At 37.2% G+C, this 21,115-nt stretch overlaps 2 protein-coding genes across 7 annotated transcripts in view; one reads left to right on the forward strand and one right to left on the reverse strand.

Annotated features, from left to right (window-relative positions):
* Nucleotides 1-19,149, forward strand: part of LOC123313892 (protein FAM107B) — a 42,121-nt gene extending 22,972 nt beyond the window's left edge. For 5 of the 6 annotated variants that reach the window (XM_044898990.1, XM_044898991.1, XM_044898995.1 and 2 more), the window contains exons 2-5: nt 6,633-6,708; nt 15,172-15,346; nt 18,178-18,349; nt 18,749-19,149. In XM_044898990.1, coding sequence (XP_044754925.1) covers nt 6,633-6,708; nt 15,172-15,346; nt 18,178-18,349; nt 18,749-18,826 — 501 coding nt within the window. In that variant the 3' untranslated portion in view covers nt 18,827-19,149. Of the gene's footprint in view, nt 1-6,632; nt 6,709-12,220; nt 12,344-15,171; nt 15,347-18,177; nt 18,350-18,748 lie in introns of those variants that run through there. The other variant, XM_044898994.1, reaches the window with a different exon arrangement.
* Nucleotides 19,150-19,976: 827 nt separating this feature from the next.
* On the reverse strand, nt 19,977-21,058 carry LOC123313891 (tetratricopeptide repeat protein 1). Its single transcript, XM_044898989.1, has 2 exons — nt 20,813-21,058; nt 19,977-20,755 (listed from the first exon to the last, which is right to left on the reverse strand). The coding sequence occupies exons 1-2, from the start codon at nt 20,943-20,945 to the stop codon at nt 20,091-20,093; spliced, it is 798 nt and encodes a 265-aa protein (XP_044754924.1). The 5' UTR covers nt 20,946-21,058; the 3' UTR covers nt 19,977-20,090.
* Nucleotides 21,059-21,115: the final 57 nt, after the last annotated feature.

Consider the following 21,115-nt stretch of genomic DNA (forward strand, 5'->3'; position numbering starts at 1 on the left):
CATCCTAGCACAAAAACTCGATTTCGAAAATTTCAATTTTTTGGGTCAAAAATGAGCAAGGGGTTAGACCCCCCTAAAATGACATATTTGCTACTCTGTCCGAAAATCAGGATGTTGTTTTACTGTCTTAAGATATGGAGTGCAAAGAATTTGTTTTGAAGATTCTAGAAAACCAAACAGTTGATGATTCAATAGAAAATTGCACTCCAGAGAGCTCTTCGAATTCAACTCGAAAATGAAAAGTGGAAAAACAAAAAAAATTATTTTCTACTAAACATTGTCAAATATTCGAAAGTTTGGCATGATAATATAGGTTTTCGAACATGCTGAATCTATTGCGAGCAATTTCGAAAGCCTATCTGCCTTCGTTTAGATTTTCATCTTGGAAATGGCATTTTTCAAAAAATTGCAAATTTCAATCTGCGATATCTCCTGTTATATTTGTCTGATCCAATTGAGATTTCCAGTTTTATAATCAGCATTGCCAAGGCTTCCACCCAAGCACAAAAACTCGATTTCGAAAATCTCGATTTTTTGGGTCAAAAATGAGCAAGGGGTTAGACCCCTAAAATGACCTATTTGCTACTCTGTCTGAAAATCTGGATGTTCTATTACTGTCTTAGGATATGGAGTGCATAGAATATGTTTTGAAGATTCTAGAAAACCAAACAGTTGATGATTTATTAGAGAATTGTAGTCCAGAGAGCTCTTCGAAGTCAACTCGAAAATGAAAAGTGGAAAAACAAAAAAAATTATTTTCTCCTAAACAGTGTCAGATATTCAAAAGTTTGGCATGAAAATATAGGTTTTCGAACACGCTGAATCTATTGCGAACAATTTCGAAAGCCTATCTGCCGTCGTTTAGATTTTCATCTTGGAAATGGCATTTTTCAAAAATTGCAAATTTCCCTTGAGAATTCGTCAAGACCGAACGGTTGCGCCGAGATGGATGATATTCGCAGGTTTATTACTAGAAGGGTTGCTCTTTCAGAATATGTATAACGTTTAGATCTACGATAATTTTCCTTGAAGATAATCGACTCGAAAGGTGACCTTCGAAATATTCCCAAAAAGTTGGGTTCAAACTCCCTCAAGATTGTTGTGCCGAAATAAATGAAATTCTCAGATTTATTACTAATAGAAGAGTTGCTTCATCTTCAAGTGGTCAACAACCTTCAAATTAGGTGGAAAACCAATAAAATTCATGTAGATTCCTTATAGTTCTTGCCCGCATATCACAATCATAATTTTTGTTCAAGCATGGAGGTCCTCATCAGTTTTCGTCTGTACCAAATTGATCTCAATCATTCACTTATCAGCACTTTTAACGTCATCTACATGGCCACGTACAGACCGTTTGTTTGCCGCATTGGATATTTTTATTATGACTAACGAATTAGTCATGAGCTGTCGTGTCTAGGAAACAAACAAACTCCTCCATGATATAAGGAATAAGATCTCGAATCAGGTTCTTCTATATTTAGGAATGTTCCAAAAAATGAAATGGAACAAGAAGGAAAAAGTTTTATTTGCGAATATTTGGCCTTGTGATTCAAATATCCGTTAGAATTTGGTTCAGATTTGTACGTGTAAGAATGAGTAGAGTTTTTCGTAATCTAATCGATTTTTCTGCTATTCAGCTTGTTGAAATGCCCCAAAACATAGACTCGCTGTCTTTAGAATGGTCTTCCAGTTGATCTGAGCATTTTTGTTTTCTTCATCATCGATTCAGATCTTGCTACATTTGGTTCCTATAAGGTCCGTCAAGATTAACATTGTTGCATTCCATCGCCGAACTAGAATTCAATGCAAATAGTCACTTCTATTTGTGTAGCAACAATTGAATATTGCCAGATGGACTTCAAACGATGCTTTGAATATCAAAAACTACTGCCATATCGACGATGAAAAATTATGGTAATAATTTTGTATTAGAAGAGTGTTTGAGTTCTGTGTGTGAGTTGTTTGAACGATTATGTCAAATTTCTTAGTGTTGGATAATCGCTCAGAAGAACTTTTTTTATACCTGTCAACCGTTGAAAAATAGAACATTTTCTGTCGGAAATAGTCGACATATTCGTGAATTTTCAAGGTCTTGATGATTTCAACGAAATCATGGGCTCATGTCAGATCGGAGGCGATTTTGACGTCTGACGGAGCGAATTGACAGATCGTGGTCACGTAATCTAGCTCGTAAACGAAAAATTATACAACGAAATGCAGGATAACAATGCCGATAACGTTTCCGGTGTTTGGAAACAGACCAGCTGGTCAATCGGCAGCTAACCGACGACGACTTGAATTAATAAGCTATGGACCGGCTCGACCATTCGTGAAAGTGAAATCTGGGCATTAGGAATTGTCGAATTGGCTAACTTGGCCCACCAGATGTTTTTGGCGAAACGAAATTGATGGCGGTCGACGTTTCAAGAAAAGGTGTTCGACGAGGAAGAATTCGACTATTTTTTTGATAAGGAATCACCACAATATTCATATTGTTATTTGGATAATGTTCACGCTGTTCGTTTCCTGTATCAAACGAATCCATATTCGTTTTTGACACCATTACAATCTCAATGTTCAATCCGACACAAATTATTCGTTTTTTAACGCCTGGTTTTATAATCGCAATCATTTTGCCGATTGTCATTCTCCCCTACATCCTCATTTAGAGATAACACGTTCCGGAATACATCCTGTAGATTATTTTCCTGATGGTCCTTCGATTTATCTTAGCGAATATTTCACGAGAGTTACACTTCAATAAATAAACGACGGTCAAATTCTATTGCGCTGAATAGTTCTCTAAAACTGAATCAATAATATAATTATTCTTAAAGTAGAGAACTTGTGTTTGAGCCTCACGTGTAAAACGTTGAGTTTCTGGCGCATTCCTCATTTCCATTTCCTTCAATTCTATAAAAATGTACCTTTCATAATCGAATTAGAACAGTCAATTAAGAAACGTACGTCTGTACTCACAATTATGAATCCGTTCTCAAACATTCACATGCCTAGATTGGCATATGTACTAGGTGAACAAATAAAATTAATTAGAAACCGCTGACGAAACCTGCATCTAGGTATATCCAAATCTAAATGAAGAAATTCTTACTCAAACATATTCTGTGACATTTCCAAATATTTGGAGTACATACGCGTGAGGTTTCTCAATGGAAAGTCATTGTTCGCCTACGATTTCGTCAGAAGAAGAATTGACGTTACGTCATACCTACATACGAGATATCATTTTTTGGCTCGACCTTGTAGATTTATAATCTGTAAATCTACACGTTCATTTCTGATAAGATTTGTGTTCGGCAGCTTTTTCATGTAAATTTGACTATTATAAGTTCATTTATAAGTGGTTCAGGAGTAATTGACAATAAATCGACATAATCTGCATCGGTATTTTGAAAGAAAAATATTATTTCGTATATACGAGAATATATTGATATCTAGTTAGCCTAGACCAGTTACATGCCTAAAAAAAATATTGCGTTAGCATAGCAACGAACAATAACTCATTAGAAGTGTCAGTGTGAAGTTTGAGGTCAAAAAAGTAAACCAGAGTTACGCAATAAATTAAAAGAAAGAAGATGTCCACCGAAATTGTGAAAATAGAAAAATTGGAGTATCGAGCCATCATCAAGTACCTACAATACCTACAATGTATATTCAAAAGAGTTAAGAGGTAAGCAGATTTACGAAGATGCTCATTACCCTTAGGGATCAATGTCCTTCGTATGCGACCGTGAAAAATTGGACTGCAAGCTTCAAAAGAGGTAAATTTTTCATTGAAGATGATGATCGGGAAGGCCTGTTTCTGTGTCAGTCCCCGAAAATATCGATGCAGTTCATGAACATGATTTTATCAGACCGTCGAATTGGGCTTAAATGGATATCTGAAGCACTGAATATTTCATACGAACGCGTTCATCATATAGTTCACGTCAATTTGGTCATGAGAAAAATTTCTGCAAAAGGATCCCCAAATGTTTGAATGTTGACCAAAAGCGTGCAAGGGAAGAAGCATCGCGTTCGATCTGTGCTCGATTTGAAAACGATGTAGACTTCTGAAACCGAATTGTTACTATGGATGAGACTTGGGTAGGGGAGAGTTCCTTTGAATCGGACGGCCCATGAACCGGACGCTACAGTTTTCTACTACACTCGATAGTAATTTAGCATCCTTTACGTAAATCCCATTTTTGCAACAAGGCGCGAGCCACAGGGTCGGCCATTTTCCAAGAGATATAGATCGATGTTGCGAAAATGGGATTTACGTAAAGGATGCTAAATTACTATCGAGTGTAGTAAAAAACTGTAGCGTCCGGTTCATGGGCCGTCCGATTCAAAGGAACTCTCCCCTACATTTCTACGATCTAGAAACAAAGCAACAATCGATGGAATGGCGACACTCTGGTTCTCCAAGACCTAAGAAGTTTCGTGTCCATAAATCTGCTGGAAAAGTTCCTGCTTCAGTTTTTTGGGACTGCCATGCAGTAATTATGATTGATTTTTTTGGATAAGGGTAGAACAAGAAACGGAGATTACTGTTCGGCATTACTGATCACTCTACGGGAAAAAATCAAAGAGAAAAGACACGGAAAGCTATCTAAAGGTGTTTTGTTTTTACAGGACAACACACCTGCACACAAATCTCATGTTGCCATGCAAAAATTCGTTTGAATTATTAGAACAACCCCCTTATTCACCAGATTTGGCGAGGTTCCAGGTGAAAATGGAATAGACCCTTGGGAAAACCTTCTATCCTCTGAAGATGTTCCCTATATGACATGTATGAGCCTGCATCGATGAAAGACGACAATTTTCCCTTGCACAAAGAAGTAACTGTAACTTCAACACGAAATGAAGAATCTACTCAGACCCTCGTTAAGCTTGTCGATCGTGATCGTTCCCCAATATCGTTTCCAACGCCCGCATTCCGTAGTTTTCATTAGAAATGTTAATTATCCGTCATCGGGAGCACTGGTCTATCGTTAAAACATCGGGCTGTTTGTTAGTAAACATGGCACTTGAAGGGATCGTTGAACTGACAGTTGAATCATCGTGGCAAAGTGCACTGTGGAAATTTGATATGCGAACGGAATTAGAACAGAACTAGGGAATCCGATCATAACATCACGTTTTCCGAATTCGATACGCTCAGGCAGCTCAAAGTCTGCAATCACCGACGAAATTATCGGTAATTTCGAGGAGAGGCATCGTAAATCGGCGTAATGCGCGTAAGAAGAGAGGGTCTCCGGTTTTATGCTGAAAATTTCAGTAATGGTGCGTTTATGCAGCCTTTCTGAGAGCTGAAACCAAGAGGTTCGCTCTTTGGTCAGAGATAGGTTGCTTCCTTAGTCCTTAGGAAGGCTGCATAAAGCCACCATAACATCCTGAATGCTTGGGAAACATTTGGATAGCCTTGGCAGTCAGTGAACGCTTATTTTCATTAAATCTTCTTCGAAATTTACGCAGGTGTCAACAAAACCGTCGAAACCACTTACCAGATGTACAGGGTGGGCAAAATTCGTTGTCTACTGGGAAGATCTCCAGGACTATGAGAGCTAAAAGAAAACGGATGACACATTTTCTACTTCGTTTTCAGAGAAACAAAGAATGGTCTCCTTCGTTTTTTTGTTATTAGCAAAAACTGAGATTTTGACGATTTCGAAAAGTTCTCATGACTTTTTTGTCTTTAAAGTTACAGATCTGAGAGTTGAACCTTTTACAGGCACTTTTTACGTAGAATACACTGACGAGTTCAAAATATTTTTTCATTTCGAATCATTAGGCGTTTTTTTGAATACAAACTTTCATTGAATCTGTCATTTTTGAATTGAAACAATCTTTTGTCAGTAGATTCAACGTATAAAAGTGCCTAAAAAGGTTCAAGTTTCAGATCTGTAACTTTAAGGACAAAAGAGTTATGAGAACTTGTCGAAATCGTCAAAATCTCATTTTTTGCTGATAACTCAAAAACGAAGAATCGTAGGAGGCTACGGTTTTTACCATTCTTTGTTTCTCTGAAAAAGAGCTAGAAAATGTTTCATCCGTTTTCTTCTAGCTCTTATAGTTCTCGAGATCCCCTCGGTAGACAACGAATTTTGCCCACAATAAATATAGGTAAAGGACAGAACACTCAGTACAAAGTAATTTATTACATACATACATGTGTCTGAGGGATAGGTCAGTAATCGATCTAAATTTGAGAAGAATATAACTATGAGCAAAAGGGGAAAAATTAATAATGTCCACGATGTCTTAAGAACTCAGAAATACTCCTAATAAGATTGTCGATGGAGGTTGAGGACCCTCCTAGACTAGAAAATCTTCTCATAATATCCCAGATGTGTTGTATGAGTCAAAGATCAGGAGATTTAGGCTTCCAAGGTAACAAATGGACTCGATGGGCTTCAAAATGATAATTAATACTCGAAGTTCTGGTTTCTGTCACTTAGTATATCGAAACCCTTTCCTACTACACAATCTATTATTCAAATCTTGCATTGCAGTTATTGAAAGACAACATATGAGGTATATTTTCTACAGAATTTCGTTTCTTCGATGTTTAAACATAAATTCCAGCTCTTTTTCGAAACTGATGAAGGATTTTGTTTCAGGATTTGACAACGAAGTCTTCCATCACTCACTGCGCAATCGAAGAACTGAAATCGAAGTTAATCAATAAGGAATCAGGTGAGTTAGAGATTAGAGTTTTTCTGCAACGTTTGTGCTCCTTTTCTCTGAAATTCTTATTGTCATGCATGAGCAAACTTCGATGTTTTCAGTACGGGATGTAGTTTTTGGGTTTTCGTGAGAGAAGCGCCATGCAGGATTCGTTTTTTTTTAGTAAAATTGACTGAGCATCTCTTTTGATGTGGGTATTGTCCAATCAGTAGTTATTTTTTGGGTCCTTTCTACGATTGGGATTATTATAACACTTGTGGTAATATTCACTTTTCGAATATTCGCATTTGCGACTCTGATGAAACGGCAAATACATTGAGATTCCAAAAATTTCGAAATATTCGTTACCTATCTACAGGGTGGAACCGTAAATATATAGTACTAAGTAAAGGAAAGAGGATAATTTAGTTAGACAGTCGGGCAAAAGTCATTTCCAAGTGAAATAAATTCCGTGAAACTCTTGGAATTGTCTTTCTTCGCATATTTGATTAGACCTGAATCGACTTAACGTAATAATTTTTAAATATTTCCGTCTTCCCGAGAACATAATGGATCAACACATGAATAACATACAGATGCCCGCATCATCTCGCACCCAATCATTACTCCGTTTACAAGAACGCATTCTGTTTACCATACTCGGCGTCACGTAATTGAAAATTATACGTTAGGCAGCTGCGTTTCGACGCTTTACGACGCCCTCACGCTTCTTCTCGAAAAACGGCCGAGCTGAGAAAAAAGTGTTAACGCGCAGTAAACGGATATGCGAGTGCATCTAGATCGAAATATCTCGTTACTGGTGGGAAAGGGTAGACACGTGTAAAACAAAAGGGCACACGTGTTTGTGGAGCTGAGCGGCTTCCGTCATTTCAGATATGCATCCCGTCGCTGTAGAATGTGGCTAGATACAGGGTGAAATGTTCTCCGGGAAGAAACAATCAAAATCGAGTCAGAGTAAGGTATTTTCTATAATTGCTCCAAATGGCAATTGCGACAATAGAAAATGTAGCATAGGTTTCATTTCCTTAAGTTGAGTTCAGTAGTAGATAGAAGTTTCGAAGAAACCAACGAATATTAAGTACAATATGTTTTTTAACATATCTTGGTCTTACATACCACTTCCCTCCGAGACCACTGTGGTCTATTGTGGCACACAAACAGGATCAGAAAGCTAAACTTCCCTTCTAATCCTATCTTCTAGAGAAAAGAGATTGTGAATTGAAGATCGACTATTATTGAAAATTGGTCAAGACCGAACGGTTGCACCAAGGTCGATGATCTAGAAGAGTTGCCCTTTTAGAATATACAGGGTGTTTTTGAAGGTGAGGCTTTTTTAACAGAAGGTAGAACTGGTCAAAATGAAGCGTTTCACCAAAAATCACCTATACAAAACTTTCAAGATGACAAAGTTGAAAAAAAAATTGAGAATGTTTACTAAAATAGGTCCTAATACGATCCTAGACCGTTTGTTAGCTGTATTATCGCAAAGCAGTGGGAAAAACTTATCTCCTGATTCGACCATGTGGTTTCGTTTAGGATATTGGCTCGTTCGATATTTACGTGGTAATGAAAATGGAAACTTAGGATTGCCGAATTGTTCTCATTATTTTTTAGTAACTTACACGATTGCATGAAATGGCTCATTTCGATACCAACTGACAGAAGAGACTTAGGACACAAGTGTAAAAAATAGAATAATCTCACCAATAAAATTCGTCTAAATTATTCACGAATTTTGTCACAATGGGCATCTCAATCTTCTTGTTCGAGCATTCCAAAAATCGTCGTAAAAATAGGATGAAATGGGGAAAAACCATAGCACATTTTCAACATAACTAACATAAACACTTTCAAGAAACTGCCTCGATTTTCTACATTTTTTTTCACCCTAAATTGTACGATACAACAATTATGATTCTCTGAAAAGTGACCTATGATGCATCTAATCCGATGAACTTGTTTCGTTTTTGCGATGCTGGAGTCACCTTCCACAGTCCCGTACTTGAAATTCAATGAAATTTTGTCGAATTTCTAGGGGTTAATCTCAGCCATCTTGGATATTTTATATAGACAATTTTTGGTTGAAAGATTCATTTGGATGAGTTCTACCTTCTGTCAAAAATCACCACACCTTTGATGATTTTTCTGGGAGATACGCGTCTCGAATTTAACCTACTGTTGAAGCACAAACTTTCCTTTGCCACAACGAAGTTGCGATATGAGCTGGTGATCCTACAGGTGTATGAAATGCCTACCAAGACTCTTCACAATTAAGCGAAACCCTTAAAATGCCCTTCCTCGCTGATTTCTTCGACTAACCCTTACACCTACATAACCAACACGCCATAACTCCCTGAACTTAATCTTGAATAATAGCAACCCATTAATCTAATAAAATACGTGAACCCATTAGCGATATCGGTTCAAGGACTGCGATCGCGATGTACATAATCGGCTTTATCATAGGTCAAAGGCTTCTGCGCTGCCATTTCAACGGGGAGAAAGAAAGAGTTCCACGCCTAGGAGGGTCACGACACGGCCCCCTTTTTTGGGATGGTCAAAAGTAGCCCTCCGCGTCTATCAGATGATTAGGGGCGTCCTGTAAACGGTGAATGTCGCCTAGGTGACGTCTCGGAAGAAATGGGGCGAATCGGACTGGTGGAAAGGTTCCGGTCGAAGTGTTTAAAAATGAGCCGCTTGACAAGACTGCTAACGATTTATAACGTAAATACTGCGTGAGTCTTTGACTCGTACAAATATTTTAACAGTAGATTCTTGAGGTCAAAAGAAACACTTTTTTCCCATATCATTTTTTTCGAATCGTCTCGGTTTGAAAGATATAGCCATTTTAAGTTTTCATAATGAGCTGAAAACCTCATTCTCTGGAACCTTGAAGTGATTCTCAAAAAGAGGTACCATTGTTGCAATGCTCCAAACAGTTTCTAAAAAAACAGAATCAACAACTAGAAAGTATCTTATCTAGGTCTAGGAAAAATCGCGCTAAAACGAAACAATCTCACTGAATTTGGTGCAGACAAGACAAATGATTTGTACGAGGATATATCGAAAAATTCTTAGCCTACTATGGAACCAAACATAATTTCAATGTCAAAATATTTTATTACTCAACATATTCTCCTCTTAATTGGATACATTTATTACAGCGAACCTGCAACGTCTCTAGACCTTTCAAAAAAATGTTTCTTCTTGCTCTGCAAACCAGACCTTCACAGCTTTTATTACCTCCTCGTTGGGAGAAAATTTACGACCTTTTAAACTTTTTTTCTGTTGAGGAAAGAGATGATAGTCGAGTGGAGCCAAATCTGGTGAATAAGAGGGGTGTTCTAGTAATTCAAACCCTAAATCACGAATTTTTTGCATAGCAACATGAGATTTGTGTGCAGGGGCGTTGTCCTTCAAAAACAAAACACCTTTGGATAGCTTTCCGCGTCTACTCCCTTTAATTTTTCCCGTAAAGTGGTCAGTAATGTCGAATTGTCATCTCCGGTTATTGTTCTACCCTTATAAAAAAAAATCAATCATGATTTCTCCATGGCAATCCCAAAAAACTGAAGCAAGAACTTTTCCAGCAGATTTTTGAACACGAAACTTCTTAGGTCTTGGAGAACCAGAGTGTCGCCATTCCATCGATTGTTGCTTTGTTTCTGGATCGTAGAAATGTATCCAAGTCTCATCCATAGTACCAATTCGGTTTAAGAAGTCTACATCGTTTTCAAATCGACCACAGATCGAACGCGATGCTTCTACCCTTGCACGCTTTTCGTCAAGGTTCAAACATTTGGGGATCTATTTTGCAGCAATTTTTCTCATGTCCAAATTGATGTGAACTATATGATGAACGCGTTCGTATGAAATATTCAGTGCTTCAGATATCCGTTTTCGCCCAATTCGACGGTCTGATAAAATCATGTCATGAACTGCATCGATATTTTCGGGGACTGACACAGAAACTGGCCTTTTTGATCGGTCATCATCTTCAATGGAAAATTTACCTCTTTTGAAGCTTGAGGTCCAATTTTTCACGGTCGCATACGAAGGACCTTGATCACCAAGGGTATTAAGCACAGTGGCGGCTGGTCTGTGAGGGCTATAGGGCTACAGCCCCCAATACAAGAAATCAATCATTTTATGCTATTTACCTTCCCATACGATTTTCAATGAAAATATTACTTTCCACGGTTATTTATATAATTTATTAATGTAAAACTTTCATGCGATTCCTGCAGTTTTGTTTATTTCAATCATAATCTAGCAGTTCGTCCCTGCATGGGCGATGAATCGTGTAGCCCCGAATTCTTGCATTCGGACAGTCATTCGGCTCCAGCCGCAACTCTTCGTGTCGGTCGTTTTAAGGAGTAAAAGGGCTACGATAAAAGTCGCCCCTATCCGCTTCATTCTAGCCGCTGCCGGCTAGCGTATAGACATCTTAGCGTGCGTTCGTATTTGTTTACGTTTTCAAATCACGGCGGACAATAGTGTTCAAAATATTTTAAAAACTGATTTCGCGAGGCTTTCGCTGGCGGAAAAAATCCGTATTCAACTGCTGGGTAGACCGACTCCCGATTTAAATTTAACCCAGGCAGATAAAACTCCAAAAACTTCTCAAGACAAGTGTATAACAATTGATAACGTATGGGCAAGGGCAGGATTTAGAGATTTGAAGCACCTTAATGAAAAAATTAAGAAGCATGAGCTATCTGCCAAGCATGTAAATTGTTCGACAGAATTAGCTTTTCTGGTTACGACTAATATCGCTGCTCAATTAGAATACCGGCATAATATTATTAAGCACAACGAGCAAGTAGATAAGAACAGGTATGTTTCAAAAAGAATTATAAATTGCATAAAATTTTGCGGAAAACTGGTTTTGAAATTCCATATTTTTATTATTATTCTAAAAGTAGCCCCCCAGTGAACTAGATCACAAGCCGCCACTGATTAAGCATATCTTCGTGAATCTGCTTACCTCTTAACCCTTTTAAATACAGGTACTTGATGATGGCTGGATACTACAATTTTTCGATTTTCACGATTTCGGTGGACATCTTCTTTCTTTCAATTTATTGCGTAACTCTGGTTTACTCTTTTGACCTCAAACTTCACACTGAGACACTTCTGGTGAGTTAATGTTCGTTGGTATGATAACGCAATAGTTTTTTTATGCATGGAACTGGTCTAGGGTAACTAGCTATCAATACATCCTCGTATGTGCTACGTATCAGGTGATCATGACAGCTTTTTTGCTGTCGTGGGCCACCCTGTAAAATTGAGGGAACCTACCGATCGTTTCCGTAGTCTGAACGCACAGTCAGCGAACCCCAACGAAGAGCAACAAGTGGCGTTCGAATTCTCGTTCATTTCCAGCTAAGTCGGACGCCTATCTCAGATCGCAACCACCCACAACTACGCGCCTTTCTGGAGCTAGGGACGACGACGCGAGCCGCGATCTTTTCGTACGGACTCCGGAGTCCGACCAGTAGGTGATCACGTACCTAGCGACGTGCCCGGTGATGCTTTTCGCTAGGTGCACATCGCGATTGAGTGCGGGGCGGCATGGATCCAAGCAAACGTTTGGCCGTGGTCAGTGACATCGTGCACTTCTTCGAGAATTTCGACGGCAGAGGTAATTGATAGGCAAGGGGTGTAGAGAGATCGGAACGTGGGAATTAATTTTGGCCCTTTATTCAGTGTCTTACACTCTACACTTGAAGAAGAGAAGGAATTTCATGACGAAAATTGATGTGAACAACAATTCTCGAACAGTTTCTCAGTTTTTGCCTAATATCTCCTCAAGTTCACAAGATATTCAGCTAATACATATTAAAAATATGAGGCTAAAGTCATTGGATGTTCCGAATTATAAAGGATCGTGATAATTTAAAGTGATGAACAGGGTGTGCAAGTTATCTCTGGCCAAATTTCAAAGAGTGGTCCTTCAGTTATTTTGTAACAAAAAAATTCCCATAGAGTATGGTCCAATTTTCTTTCTTGTTGAAGTTATATTTTGTAACGTTTCACTAGAAACATCAGCATAACTTGAAAACTTTCAACTTGATCGAAATTCATTGTATACCAAGTAAGATTCCCGATTAGCAGTGTAGTGTCTTGTTTTGAGCGAAAAAATTGAGAAACATAATTACGAATAACCATTGGTCTGTGCCACCCTTGGAAAAACAAAATAACCTGCAGAATAACTAGCTAAATCTGTGACACTACACATCTGTGGATATTTTAAACAGAGTTGTATTCAGCCAAAGCACCCAATTTTTCAAATTTCACAGATACTATTTAACATTAATTTACTCGAAAACGGCGCATTATACGAGATAGTATGAGGATTACTTTTCTCTTACAAAACCTTCAAATGTTCATTAGATAGCGTCCAACTTAGTTTCAAGAGTGGGTGATATCTTGTGTTCGAATAAGATTCATCAAATAAATGAAAAACTATATTCCGAATTTCATTTCATTCGATGAAACCGTTGGTAAAATTGATCTCAAAATAACTTTTTTTTTTTTTTATTTTTCAATGGTCTGTATCTTTCAAACCGAGCCGATTCGGAAAAAATATTAAATGAAAAAAGTGTTTCTTCTGACCTCAAGAATTTACTGTTGAAATTTTTTTACGAATCAAAGACTCACCCTGTATTATACTTTTAGTCTCCGCCTTCGTTTTATGTGCTTGGCATTTAGGAGCACTTGTTTGTATAACCGAATCGTGTCTTCGGTTAGAATGTGTAAGACGACGCTCAGATTTCCGTTATTCGAATGCACATTTTCGATAAATAAGGTTACTGTGTAGTATATTTATTAAGATTAAGAACTCATTAACAGTGACATTATTGATCGAATATCCGATTTGGGTATATGAATCTACAGTGATGATAACATCTGAGTAGGTACTATAGTTCGGTGAAAAAATGATATCTACAAAACCTATAATTCGAAGACAAAAATTATTTTTGGAACTTCAAACTGACCTGATTTTCAGCATGCAAGGAGTAACTTTTACACTTCCACTTTAGTTTTGAGTTCGTTCAATTCTTATCGAAATCAGACTCGAATTTATTGGGAATGACGATACGATCCACGATTGCAAGACTTAAAATGTCAATAACCATTATTACTTAAGGGTTCACTCTCGAAATTTCATTTAGGCCCGGTACTTTCACCTTCGAATGAATTTCATTCACTGTCAATAAGTATCTGTCAATAAATTTCTTATCTGAAGGATACCTTATTTCGGTGCTTTCAGATGAAATCATTTGACCAATAACAATTCTATGAACACACGGTAATGTAAAATAAGACACCGCAATGTAGAAATTGTCATAATTCCAACTAGAAAGTACCTAAATATTTCGTGAAAATCACACAAAGAATAACCATATATCACGAATCTAAAAAATTCAACCAATAATGACATACCGACATTCGATCTATGACAAATAAACTCTGATTATTAAGTTTCAATGACAGATTTATTCGATGAATACATAGACATATAGACTCTATGTCTATGAATGAATAACACTATCTGAAACTGAAAAGACAGCATTTTTACTTATTCTATGAATAAGACTTATCTATCGAATTCGCACGTGAAAGTACCGGGCCTAAAATACATTTTTGGGTGAATACTTTCGAAAAGATGTTTGACTCATCTCGGAGTTTTCTGGAAACATTCCAGAAAGGCTGTTTTGCTACATCGTCCTGTATATCCCAGCATCGTTCGACGATGAACAGATCGCTGAAGCCCGTATCGTTGAGTAATCGGATATTTATTATCTACATATTTACAATGTCCGCCTCTGCTGACATGCAACAGTATTATCTGATCATCTGCCAATGTCGCATGTTGCAGTTGAAATGGGAAAGCGTGTGGCCCCACGCCAAAGAGGGCTCCCTTTTAGCGGAAATGGAAACCTACCCGAGTATTGTGACCCCGTTTCCGTGATTCGACAATTAATCGAATGAACATTGATTCGGTATCCGAAAAGAACCGCTGACCGTGAAGATGGTTTGTTGATTTGGCATGAGTTCTGGGCAGGGATAGACGCAGGTTTGAAATGAACGGAAATTTAGGATTTATTCTTCGATAATGTAATAAATATTGCTTCAGTTGAACTATTCTCGAGATGAAGTTCAAATTTTGCAAGAACTTTCGAAAAGCTATTAAAAACCAAGTATCTGAAGTTCTACTGATATTCAACTCAATCTCAACTGGAATCGACAATATGTATTGGGAAAAATCTTCATTTCCACAACCACCCCAACCCAACCACAAAGTTTTTGTAGAAATAGAAAACACTCTATGGTTAACTCATTCATTTATCTACTGTCAATTTAGTTTTCATTCTCGTGATGAATGCTCAGAGTTTTATACGTTCTTTGATAACTTACTCGAATGAATCGCTGGATGTTACTCATGTTTTTCCATTCTAATTTCAGATTCGGACGAAACAATGATACCAGAAACGGAGAAGAGGATCGGCGATCACAACCATTCATCCACACCTCATCTCAACGAAGATGGCCTAATATTACCGAGGAAACCAGCGAACCCCGTCAAAGAGAACCCAGAGAGACAAAACCTGCATAGGGAGCTAGCTTTCAATCAAAAAATGTAAGCACAATTACTCTGCGGAGAGTACTCCGCCTCTTAAAATTACGAAAAAAGTAGAATATCCCAGTTTCTGTTCTATATTATCGAACAAGAAGAAGAATTACGACGTCCCCGATGAAATTTTTTGACAGTTCTTGTTCATAGACTGATTTGTAAAACGAATTTAGAATCATCTGAGCGCCATACACGATGTTGCTCGAATGTATGCGTACTACATTCTTCATCAGCAGTGACTGTACAATGGCAAAAATTTTTTTTAGCTTGGCAAGCAGTATTATACTGGTGCTACAAGCTTTCAAAGTCTTTCCTCTTCAGTTATTACAAATATTCGTACTCTATGGGTTTTTCGCTACGTCCTGTGTCTTCCTTCCACAAGAAGTTTCCTCACTTGAAAAACCCTCCTCAAGAAATGCTCCTGGGAAGAAGATTTCTTCAAATATAAGTTTCCTCAAATGGAGAAACATGATCTGTCCAAAACTGAACCTCTGAAAATTTGAAACGGCAACAGAATCACTGCTATCTCTTGGTAAATATTCCAAACATATGATATTTCGTATCAACTCCTGGTGGGACCATCTTCAAACGTTACGAATTTTCCAATTCCTTTTCAAACGACCATGTTAATTTCCTCTGTTCATACACCTAATTAGAGTCCATCGACCAGTTAATTATGACACGACCGTCCAATTCTAGTTGTCTATGTCGCGCACCTGCCTCGGCACCCTAATAAATCTGGCCAGATTGGATTTTAAAGTTCTAACTCTCTCGAAACTCATTTTCCAATCTCGACGGGGCAGAAATATGCACGATCGCATTAAAACTGCGCCCGTTCACTGCGAACGCCTTATATAGGGCTGTCCCGAATACCCATTTAACTTAGACAACGACTGCACACTCGAAATCTACATAATGTCGAAATAAAATATGGATCGGGGACAATAGGCGACTTCAGAACTCGATGGACTGTAATGATCGGTAATTAATCAATAATTCCACCATTCCACGGTCCTAATGCATGGTTAGACCGACGATTTTACGGTATTGTATGCTGGCTACTGATACAGATCAGTGGAAAAGGTTCCTATTGTCATTGATCGATAGCAGAGATCAGCACTATGCATGAGTCTTTGAGAAAATAAGGCCACAGTATCGTCAGGAAGGTTATGAAGTCCTCAGATGTAAAACTTAAGTTTGGACATCTGGTAATTGTACAATTTGTACACAGAATAAATAGCATCATATAATTATGGGATTTTAAAGTAACTCTACCCAGTTTTCTTCCTCTGAAAACGTCCGAACTTATTGGAAAATGTATTGTGCTTTGTTCACATCATGAATACTTGATAAATGAACCAACTCTCAGATCTAGGACGCAAGTGTCCGCGATATAACTTACATATAATGCGATTCAAATGTGGTATCTCGAGATTTTTCTGGACTGAAATCAAATTAACTATCGCTCTCTGAAACCTTACGTGAGTTAACTCGCTCATTAAGAAAAAGTAATATGAGCAGTGTTCTACAGGTGGGTAGAAACACACCTCTCTGTGCAATATCGGATATCGTATATATGTATACTGTTTACGATGTCTCAATGCAAGCAAGGTGCGGTTCGTTTGGTTGATGAATAATGAACAAACTGGAGATAAAAAGAGCTTTATTTCCAGCGTTTACACGGATTATTCAGTCCAGGCAATAAAAGGAAATTTCTGGTTTTTAATCCCTGATATATCTGAACTATTATACAGAAGGGAGTCTTTTTTTGTACGTAAACTTCAACAGTAGATTGTTTAGGCCGAAAGAAACACTTTTTTCTCTCCACATTTTGTCCGTGCTTTCAGCCAACGTAGGTACACGATTTTTTTAATTTCACAGATTCAGGAGTAAGAAATCGGTACTTGAACATTTTCTTATATGTCTGATCGAAAACCGCACATTTTCGTAATATATAGGGTGACATGTGTGAAATTTCTAAGGCCAATTGAATGTAGTGTTTTCCAGCATCCTTAGAAAATATGAATACTGTCAACTCGTCAATACCTTGTAAGGGTTGTATCTTCGAAGGGTGGGTGATTTCGAAAAGAAATTATATGAAATACCCCTGCTAATTTCCATCGAGGAGTCAAGTCCTGAAGTCTCTCGTCCTGTATGTTCTTGTGGTGAAATCCGAAACACGTTTCCTGTCGCAAAAGTTCACTTAACCTGATTTTCTTCCTTTTTCCACGTTCGAAGAGGGTGTAACATTCCTTAAAGCATCCTCCAGTGTTCCGATAATCATTAGACCCTCCGAGAATGTGTATTCACAATGTCACGTAGGAGGAAAAGTTTCTGGACTACTTTGGCCTCGTAATTAAGCCGGGGTCCAATTAGATGGAGAGAGGGTTAAAATATGAAGAGTCCCACTTGCATCGTTCTTCTGCGATCCCTTTCATCTCTATTGTTGGCCTCGGCAGCTTTTGCCTTGAGGCCAAAACGGCGAAAATATCGCTGCAGCTAGGCCATTGTTTCCCAGGCCGGACTACACGGAAGAAGTTACTTCTGATGCACTTGAGACACATGAATTGAATACTGAGGAGATTAGGCTCATGGCTTAAATCGCCAGGAGCGGGCAGCTCGGAAGCTGCGATGATGACCTGGTGAATTATTCAGGGTATTTTTGATAACGGCGCGAGAATTTGAGATTGAATAAGGGATGTTTCTTGTAGCGAAGGTTTTGAGTGTCTGTTGTATTATGATGTGGATAGATTGAATGATTCAGTTATACTTATGTGAACGTTTGTCATCTTACCCTTCACGCTTATTTAAATTGATTCGAATTTTTTTCATTTCAGTGGCAAGAACGTACTGAACCAAAAATCGGAACTCCAGAGGGCGCTAGAGAAACAAAAAGAAATTCTTGCCAAGAAAGAATTAGAAAACAATATACAAACTCAGAAACCAGAATTAGAAAAAGTGATCGCCGAAAGAGCGAAGAAACTAGAAGAAAAGAACAACGACTCCCAAGTGAGTATTCTGCTGATTCAAGACCACAGGAATCTTTTCCTTGATTCAATATTTACTCATAATTGAGGGGTTCAGAGCTGAAGTGAACCAACTCCATTCAGCCTAGTTTTGATTTGAGATGAATGGCTTATCACCCATTAATTCAATAGTGACTTCTTTAGATTTTAAAGAGTTAGAATTTAAGCATATGCTTGCATAAGAATAATAATGAATAAAGAAGTCACTTTTGAATTGATTGGTGATAAACAACTTCTAAGCCATTCATCTCAAAATTAGGCTGAATGGACTTGGTTCACTTCAGCTTTGAACCCCTCAATTATGGATCAGTTTCTGTTGATACCAATAGATGAGTGTTTATAGATTGGTGGAGATTTTGAAGGGTGATTTTTTCTGTTTCAGAATGAAGATGACAAAGTACTCAACAGCGAGTTTCTGCAAGCCCGTATGAAGTTGAAGACTAGGACTGAAACAAAATGAATAGAGATTATTTCACAAATTGTTTTATAATTTTCTTAACGTGTATTGATTTACATAGTATCTGTACAAAAGGACGAGTTCGGTTGAGGCCGGATTTTTGCACGTGGTCAACGCTTAAAATCGTAGGGTTAAGCTCAAGCAATAAAAAATAAAATCGAACAACGCCCAAGTTCATAAACATCTTTGATAGACTGAATTTGGAGACCCGATAGGCTTCAGTATGACTCGCCCTTTAAATTAATTATTGTATTGTGATAAGTATTTGACTAAGTTATATTTAATTTTAAGTTTCTTGCATTGTAAAATACACCGTATTTTTTCTATGATGTCCATTTTATTTCATCAGTTGTCTTGTCATGAAGAATTTTTTAAGCACCCGGTTTTGAGCTCTCCAAAAAAACTATTGCACTGATTGTATCCAATTTCTATACAAAGTACTAATCGAAGTTTCTATTGATATAGCTGTTACGAACCTTATGAAAGAAATATTGATGTAAATAGATTTAAACCAAAATATGAAGTTATAGTAGCAAATGGAGATATAGAACCTGTTATCAAGACTTCTTGTGATTCCCACACCATATTTTTTCAAAGAAAGAGTAGACTGTAGGTACATTTTACGAGTACAAATCACTGACAATGTTACTTACCAATGGAACCATGAATAATAAACAGTTTCTTAAAATTTTCCATGAAACTTTTAATGGGAATTTGGGAGAAGCGTTTTTATCATTTTTTTTAGGTGTACTGACACGATAACACGTGTTATTTTATCTACTTCGCAACTAATTGCGAGTTTCAATTTAATTGATTCGAAATATTTTTTATGAATATCGATAAAAAATTTAAAGATAATTTTAGGATCCTAAACCTAGAAGTCCCTTTTTTTTAGATAGTGTTCATGGATATGATTTGATTTGACCCTAATTTTTTCATCATTGAAGTAAATTCAATCATTTCAGAACATTTTGGACACCAAACTCAAGAATAATAACATTCTACAATGGGATAACTCTTAGAAATAGGAGTGCACATAGAAAATATGTGTAATAAATATATAAATCTTCATCAGGGGACCCAAAAACTAATCAAATATTTTATTTATGACAGGTGTAGATCAATGAGATGATAAAAGAATAATAAAAAACAATAACTGTTGAATGTTCCCATTTATTCTTAATAAAATTGAAACGTAAGTGCTTGTACAAAAGAGAGAATTGAAGAATAAAAAACTCAATTTTCACATAACAGAAACATCTATTCATCAGCTTTTATTCATGCTGACAGAATAACTGCCTGTTTCAGGATTTTGTTCCAATTTGAAATTATTAGTTGACAAACCAAATGGTTTCAGAATCATGTTTCCTAAATCCTTCAATTTCCCTAACATTTCTTCCTTCAACTTTTCATTTCTTTCTTGTATCTTTGGTGGAAGCCTCTGGAGAGCATTGAGAGCATCTTTACATCCAGGATCAATCTCCACAACCTTCTTGAAATCTTCCAGACTTTCATCAAGTTTATCCTCTTCTTCATAAAGTTTGGCTCTTCTGAGATAAGCCCTCAAATACCGGTCATTAAGTTCTATAGATTTGGTACAATCCTCAATAGCGCTCTTTTTTCTACCCACATTAATTTTTGATGCTGCCCTATTACCATATAATATTGATCTTTCAGAATTGTATTTGGTTGGGCATATTTTGAGGGCTTCTGTATAGGTAACTATTGATTCTAAATATTTTTCATTTTTATATTCTTCATTGCCTTGTCTCTTCAACTCTGTGGACTTGAGTTTTCTTTCTTCTATTTCTTCTTCATTCAACTGTTTTTCTGATTCCTTCAATTGTTCTTCATCAATGTTATCATTCAGCTCCCCAGGCTTTTCCTCTTCATCGTCTGAACTTGTTTCTTCGTCGGAGGTAGAAGTTTCTTCTAAAATTCACAAATATCAGCGTTATTCGATTTTTTTGTTAGATTGGATTATATTACCTTTGTTTTCACCACTTTCATGTCTCTCCGTTTCATATTCACTAAGCCTACACTTTTCTTCAAGTTTTTCTTCCAAATTCTTAGTTATTTCTTCTACTATTTCTTCATTACTTTGCACTTTTTCAGAAGACATTTTTTTATATCATAGTATAGATGAGGAATGAAATCAATGAACTAGACTCTAGAAGCTGACGAATTGTTTGATTCTCCTGTTTACCTTTATCATTAGAATTTTTGACTATTCAAAATCGATTGGGAACATAACCTCCAAATTTGACATAAGAACATAGATCTTGCAAAGCT

This window comes from Coccinella septempunctata, chromosome 5 (genome assembly GCF_907165205.1).
Source record: "Coccinella septempunctata chromosome 5, icCocSept1.1, whole genome shotgun sequence".
Taxonomy (NCBI): domain Eukaryota; kingdom Metazoa; phylum Arthropoda; class Insecta; order Coleoptera; family Coccinellidae; genus Coccinella; species Coccinella septempunctata.